The following is an 8084-nucleotide window of genomic DNA, read 5'->3' on the forward strand; positions in this document are numbered from 1 at the left end:
TCATCTGCTGGCCAGTTCAAGTTTCAAGTCAAACAGTTACAGGGGTTCTGGACTGGAATAACCCTGAAGATGGCAACTGCAGTGTTTGCCAAATCACTGGCAAATCTTAACAATCAATGCTGCTTGTATCAAACTCTAGCTGCAAAAATCAAATAATAAGAATTTACATGTAGTTAATCAAAGTGTTATGAAACTGTTGTTAGTTTTATGTACAGAGAAAAGTAAGCCGTGAACATTATAATGAAACTTTCCAAGTGATATGTGAAAATGGCATTTAGATGAAGTGAAACAGTGTTAAAGACCGTCTGTATTCGCTAAGTACAAAATAAGATAATTCCATTTCAGTTCATAGAATAGGTTAGAATAATGTATTTAATTAAATGTGTATTATAGCTATCTTATTCTTTCTCTATATCCTCTTTTACCCGTAGGAGTCGAGGTTTATTTATTCATTTAATTGATCTGTAAGGACTCCATGGTGAGTGATCAGCCCGACGCTAGACATCTACCTATACAAACGTCCATGCCTTGAGTGGGACTCGAACCCACGGTCACAGCGGTCAAGCGCACAAGGATCATGCCTCAGACCGCGTGACTACTGCGGCTAGAGTATTATAGATATCTAGTAACTAAATTTTATAAATGAGGAAGCAAGGCCAAGATTTCACAACTGTTTCATACACAACCAAGCATCAGACTAAATAAATCCAATAAGCAAGTTGCCAAGTACTTGTATCAACATACTTTAATGCTCACAGAATATTATTGTTACAAATAAATTTTCTACCATTATGACAAAGATTCAAACACATATTCAATATTATCATGTAAATGTAACTGCTCAAAATATGAAAATGCAATGTGTGTTGCATTGATAAATTTGACTTTACAGCCAAAGTTACTTCAGTGCATGTTGCTGGTGAAAACATGATTCATGCGTACAGTAGACACCATTTCATGAATCACTCATATTATAATGTGGGCCTTAATGATTTCAGTTATGAATTTCAAGTACAAAAGAACTTTTTGATGAGTGTATTCATAGATTTATATGTGCACATATTTTTAAATTCTACCATCAGCTATATCTCTTGTGGAAAATTATCATTTCAGCTGGCCTGATGTTTCAAAATCAAGGGTTAATATTCCCAAGGATGCTTTTCCACAGATTGCAAGAGTAGTGTGTTTTTACACTCTCTGCCAACACCTTTCAATCAAATATGTTGCATGCCTCCCAACATAGATTAAATGGCTACCTATTTAAATTTCCACAAGCCTAAAGGTGCCTATGAAGGCCAACCAATCTGAACCACCACACAGTGGCTCTCAGTCCCCTTTTGTCAACACAAGTTAGACCCAATATCAACAAAAAAAAAAGGAAGTAACATACCATACTTTTATTCTAAAACTTGTGAAATGAAGAAAGGTGTCTTGCAACATGTCCACATATATCACAAATGCAATACCGAGAGAACAGTGTTGGAAAATAATTCATCAGCACTGTTAATGTATAACATGTGACTCTTCCATTAACTACTTGTATCAAATGACAGGTAGAAGTGTAGGAACTCAAAATACACTATGGACAAAGTCAAGTACGAAAGACAATACTTTTTTTTCTTCTAAGGTAACTCTCATGATGTGTCAAAAAGTGTTAATAACAGAAATGTCCATATCATAACCATTTTAATATCATCAGACTGTAATCACATTTTCTCCATCCAAACTCTGTTTTAACATGAGGTCAATGACATTTTAAGGAAGGCTGCTGCCAAAAGTCAGCAATTAACAACAGACTGGAGAAATAAGTAAAAGTGTAATTTTCACATTCATGGTTATTAACCTCATTTTTCAATTAAAATTCAACAAGCTCCATAAAGCCCAATAAATTTTATGAAAGGAAATGAAAATTTAGCTAGGTTTTACACATTATTGCACATTACTGAGAATCTGATGGTTTATTTTCTACATGTTACTACAGACTCCAAACTGGGAACCTTTCAGTTCCATAATCTCACAACACACATAACTAACAAATGATTATTAATCAGATTTCTTGCTTCATTAAACATAAATAATGTCACAACAATATCAGTTATAAAACGGATTGTACGTAATCCAATGTGCTTTAGTCTGTTGCTGGGCTTTCTGATGGGATGTGAACAAGGATTTAAATACATCAGTGGCTTCTGGGTCACTGGCCACACTATATGAACTTCTCGTCTTCTTGAATACTGGATCTTCAATGTCACTCCCCATTTGTCTCTTAGTGGGTAAGGAAGATTTCATACCTGTAATGAAAGAAAAATAACATTTAGTTTCTCAGGAAAATACAATGTAAAACTGCATGTGTTTAACTCAAGCTCTAAAAAGCAGTAAGCAAACTCTTCAACCAATTTGAAGCAACAACTAACAAATGAACTGGTTTCTTTTTTACAATCATGGACTCTGCTTGACAGATCTGATGACTTCTTTGTAATGTCCTGACTATTATTCGATGTTTCTGTTGATGAAGTTGTTTTATTACCTTCCCCTTTGTATTGTGCTTTTCCAGCTTTTAAGCGGGCCTGGCGAGCCTCCAGCCTCGTGCTATTTACTTCCAACTCTTCAGGCGTTGGATTCAGGATTATAATGTCGTCCTCTGTGAACGGTTGCTGGCACTGTATTAAAATGTAAAATAAGAAAAAATTAGCTCTCTGCGATATATAAAAATATTTACATTCGGTAGGTAAAACAATGTCTTAATACCCCCCCCCCCCCCAAACCGATAATTAAAAGTGCTGCCAAGAAAACAAAACTTTACATTAATATGTAGAAGCAAAATATGAAGTTGTTTCCTTGCCTTGAATATGTGTAAACATGGAAGTAAGGCACATGAACACTAGATGGAGAAAAGTGAACAGCTTCACACTCTGGCCACTTCAATCCTTGGGGAAAGAGTTCCCAGTTCCCACTACATAGAAGACTGGGGTAGCCAGTCCAGATGTAGTAGCAAGGAGAAAATCTGAAGCTGTCTTGCCAAATGCCATTCATTAGCATGTGCTCTTCCATAGTTTGTACCAGTAAAGTATCACTCTACAACATATTCACAAAAGAAATAAATAGATTTCTAGGACAGGGACATTACAGAAGTGTATCAAATGCAATATAACAAAGAACAAAGTATGAATATAAAGTAATGCTTATGCACCTGATAGTACAGCTAATGCACTAACACTAGTGAAGCCAAACTCAACGAGACATTTTTGTGTGTTCTTTATAATGGATAAAAGATTGTGCTCTAGTTGCCTTAAAGTTATTTCATGTTCTTTCCTACAAGAAAGAAAAATAACATTTGGTATTATTGATACCAGAATACAGTCTGACTTATTTCACTCAGAGATTGAACACAAATTTCAATATCTTATGGCAAGTCCAGACTAACAAACTACATCTTTTTTATTCAGTTGTTCACAAAACTCTGTGATGTTATGGAACCCACAGGCATTGCTGTCCCCAAGTGATTTTTAATTCTGTATGAGTCTGTTTTGTTCCAATATCTACTGAATTTAAAGTTCCTTATTTATATGTGGTGAAGAGGATACACACAAAGACCTTATTAACTAAATAACAGATGTAACAGTTGAAATATCAATAACTCTACTGAGCAGAGTCCTTGAGAAGCAAATGATACATTCAGCTAGTCAAAAAAAAACTATATCCCTTATGGAACCTCAGTCAGTGTTCATTATCATGTTCACAAAAGCCTACCACTTTCCCCTATCTTCAGCCAGATGAATCCAGTCCATACCCTAAGACTATTTCCGTGAACTAATTTCAATATTACCCTCTGAATTATAACATGGACTGTATTTTCTCAGTTCAATCTCTTACTTTTGGCATGAATTATTTATATTCATTACTTCATTCCCCCAGTCCACACATTCAACATAAAACTGAATTCCTCTGGATCATTCACTGTAGGTGTACCCAGTAACTGGCTAAGCTGTCAAACACCTGGTATCTTTTCACAGGTTATATAAAACTACTTCAACAATTATGAAGCAGACAGGATGTAGTTATAATTAAACCTGTGCACTAAGGCAAGTGAAGGAGACAAACATCTCACTCAGAACAAATACACACATATTTAGCCATGTTAGGAAATCATGAAATAAATGTAATATACACTGTGGGAAGTCAGACAGGCTTGTTTGTCAGATAACCCACTTAAAATGGAAACATCTCAGCAGGAAGAAGAAACATCCAGTTTAAAGACAGTTATGGTATGGCTTCAAATTACCCAGGGATATCTACACAACAGTAACATGGAGTTACACTAATTTATTCCTGTGGACATAAAACAAACACACCTGCAAAATCCTTCATGCTTCACTTACAAAATACTTCCACATACATTATACAAGACTGAGGAAACAAATATACATTTTATCATGCTGCCTTATCAAATTTTATTGTCTATCAAACAAAGAACTTGAAAGCATGATGCATATTCTGGTACCACCAATATTCTTAGACTTCAATCCCCAAAAAGAGAAAGAAATTATATTCTTGCCATATTATCTTGATAATAATTTCAATAGTTTCTTACCTTGAGGCACAGCTTACTCTTCACTTCTTTGAGAGCTCTTTCTGACATGACACAACCACATCCCCAGAGGAACACAAATCGAAACTTCCCATTCATCTCAATTCCAACCACTGGGCAGATGTATGGTGCTAAATGGCAATCAATATACTCATCGCCCTTCTCCGCTGATGGCTTAAATGCTGGATTTGGAGTAAGCTTCAGATCTTTAATATCCTGCAAGGCAAATTTCAGTGTCTTTAATTATAAATACATTTCCTCTCATAATACATGACATCTACATCAAGAATAAACAATACATTGAGAAAATATATAAGACTACAGTACTTAATTAAGTTGAAATAGTCATAAAACTGAGCTGTGGGGACAGGACAGGTTATACGTATTACTCTTGTTAAGTTTAGGGACTCAACAAACTTAAAACTCACTAACTGGTACATGTTATCACCATTTTACATGAAGCTTCATGGTATATAACATCATTTCAGCAGTGCTAAAGAGGTTCAATCACAGTGTCACTATATTACATACCAGCTCTAAAATATCATCAGTTGAATTACATATCCACATGGCTAAGAATTTAGAATGACTACTGACTACGGCAAGTAACATATTTGCTTTATAAATACTAACCACAGGTAAGAATTAACCGACTGATAAACAAAATACTGTGTAGTATTTACTTAATGATTCTGTTCACTTCTGTTCTGCACTACTACCTCTTTCCAAACATCAAATTCTGGATATAACCTTAAATTAGAAACTGATATAAGTCCTAACTGAATTTTATTTTTATTTTATTCAATATCTTATATTCTTTACGAATTCATAAGTTCCTGTCTGTTACATTATAGCTCAATGTTTAATTCTTTCCTATTAAAAGAGAATTTTTGAACACAAATAACTGATGAATGAATGTACTGCACATACATGGGAATTTGACATTAACTTTGATTTTAACTCTACCAAACAAAGGTGTAACATAAAACTGTAATTTTTAACTTTATTAAGTGAAGAAATTTTGCTCATAATTGTATTTATGTGCATTCTATCAATCTACCTATTAGTAGCTTAACCCAGTAGTGGGTCATCACCGCCTCCTTTCGATAGACAGAATGTGTATTAATGCAATGATATTTCATCATAATCCAGCTTATATTACCTATTTTTAGTTCAATGTTTATAATCTTTACCTTCAACCTTTTGATGTGCTGTGGGAGCACAGGACTCTTGTTCAACAGGGCATCAATCACAGCACATTTGTTATAAAATTTGCCCAAGAAGCACGATACTACCGGTGGTTCAAACACCAGCTGTGTGAGGCTGCAGGTTCTCCACAACCAAGCATTTTTCTCGTCTTTCTCCTGCAAATGTAAAGCAATCATATCAAATTATAAAATGTGAAAAAGGAACAAATCAAGTACGAAGAATACTTCTCGGGCTACCAGCCGAGGACGAAGATAATTCTTGAAACGCTTGTGTTCTCTTCATTAAACCACCATACATACCTGGTGGCCCGAGAAGAATTCATTATACATAACCTCAGATCTTATAACAAAGTACCTTGCTGAAGCAATCCCTGAAACCTTTCCAAATTTAAGTCTTATGTTTATAACAACAAATGCAATTAAAAGTACAATGAATTCTCTCAAATCAAAATATTCATGTGGTTATGATGAAATATCTACAACATTACTAAAAAGTGGCACAGACCAGATTAGTGCTCCTCTAACTTATCTGTGCAATCAATCAATGGCAATAGGAGCTTTCCCAGAATGACTCAAATATTCAAAAGCTAAACCTCTATATAAAAAATGTGAGATATCTTGCATGTCTAATTAGAGACCAATTTCATTACCAACAGCATTCTCTAAAATATTTGAAAAACTTATGTATAAGAGAGTAAGTGATTCCTTAAACTTGAACGTCTTTCAAGGTGAACAATTTGGATTTAGAAAAAAAATCTTGACTGATAAAGCCCTGTTCAATTTTACAGATGAAATCTTAAGGGCATTAAATAATAAAGTCCATGTTGCTGGAATATCTTGTGATCTTGCTAAAGCATTCGATTGAGTAAATAAAGAATTATTACTATTAAAACTAAATTTTTATGGAATTCAAAATATAGCTTGTCAGTGGTTTAAACCATACCTTCATGACAGAAAGCAACAAGTAGAAATAAAATCATCAAATTCAAATGATAGTACCTACTCAAATTGGGGCATTGTAAAACATGGAGTGCCCCAAGGTTCAATACTTGGTCTTCTGCCTTTTCTCGTATATACCAATGAACTGCCCTCAACCATCAACTCTCATTCTAAACTTATACTCTTTGCTGATGATACTAATATTATTATTTCATATCCAGAAATTGTCTGTTTTTAAAATTGCATAAATGATGTCTTTGCTAACTTGAACTAATGGATTAAAGCCAATAAACTCACATTAAATTGTGACAAACCAAAATTCATGAAATTTTGTACTAACAACAGAACTTGCGTAAATCTAAATATAGGGCATGATGATAAAATAATCGAGAAAATAGAAACAATTAAATTTCTTGGCCTACAAATAGACAACAAATTAAACTGGAAAACACATATTCAATACATTATGTTTTGGTATAAGTACAGTTGCAGCACTCATGAAAACAGAACCTTTAGAATTAGTTTGTTTTGCTTACTTCCATTCCATCATGTCATACGAGAATAATTTTCTTTGTAAATTCAATGGACAACAAAAAAGTATTTCACACTTAAAAGAGGATCATTACAGCCTCTTGTAGGGAATTATTTAAGAAGTTTTAATATTCTTCCACTACCCAGTGAATTCCTGCTCTCAATATTATCATTTGCAGTGGATAAAATGGAAAATTTTCAAACAAATTCAGATATCCACAATATAAGATACAGATACAACCTTCATCTGACAAATTCTAACCTCAGTAAATATCAAAAAGGAGTTTACTGTACTGGAATTAATTTATTCAATAATCTTCTACCTACTATAAAACGTTTAAATCACGATATAAAAATGTTCAAGGCAGTGTTAAAAGAGTATCTCCTATCTCACTCCTATTCAGTAGAAGAATTTATCAATAAATGTAAGTAACAATGGTGATGGTTTCTCGTCATAATTATTTTGCTGCAATACTGTAGTTTAAGATATCTATAAATAGCTGTTATAACTATGTATTTATATTTGCACTAGAAACAAGTATTGTATTTGTGTTATGTCATTGGCTTAGACCATGGAATACAAATAAATTATATTGTACACTTACTTTCACTGGCTTCTTTTTTGTATTTACCAGCTCAGCTCTTTTGGGGATAGTGCCCCCATCACAGCCCATATTAAGGTTGTTAATTTATTAAATTAGAACTACACCAGAGAAACCTCACCACACACTATCAATGATCAACACTTACTCTTACTAGGTAACAGCAACAATGAGAAGAACTAGAACACTCATGTCATCACTTTGCAGCTTGATTAA

General features: G+C 33.9%; 1 protein-coding gene across 2 annotated transcripts; it reads right to left on the minus strand.

Moving 5' to 3' along the window:
• Nucleotides 1–727: 727 nt before the first annotated feature.
• On the minus strand, nt 728–8084 carry LOC110835446 (replication termination factor 2-like). Of its 2 annotated transcripts, XR_015533716.1 has the most exons (6): nt 7872–8084; nt 5782–5952; nt 4592–4804; nt 2843–3075; nt 2528–2660; nt 2152–2291 (listed from the first exon to the last, which is right to left on the minus strand). XR_015533716.1 is itself a non-coding variant. In XM_087343277.1 (5 exons), exons 1-5 carry the CDS (start codon nt 7938–7940, stop codon nt 2092–2094), a joined length of 786 nt encoding a protein of 261 aa, XP_087199403.1. In that variant the 5' UTR covers nt 7941–8080; the 3' UTR covers nt 728–2091. The 2 variants fall into 2 exon arrangements, 1 of the variants encoding a protein (XP_087199403.1); XM_087343277.1 differs by lacking the exon at nt 2843–3075 and having other exon boundaries at nt 728–2291; nt 7872–8080.

The sequence above is a fragment of the Zootermopsis nevadensis genome, unplaced genomic scaffold, assembly GCF_977971745.1.
Source record: "Zootermopsis nevadensis isolate Lab colony 2312 unplaced genomic scaffold, Znev_1.0 Znev_ptg000005l, whole genome shotgun sequence".
Taxonomy (NCBI): Eukaryota; Metazoa; Arthropoda; class Insecta; order Blattodea; family Termopsidae; genus Zootermopsis; species Zootermopsis nevadensis.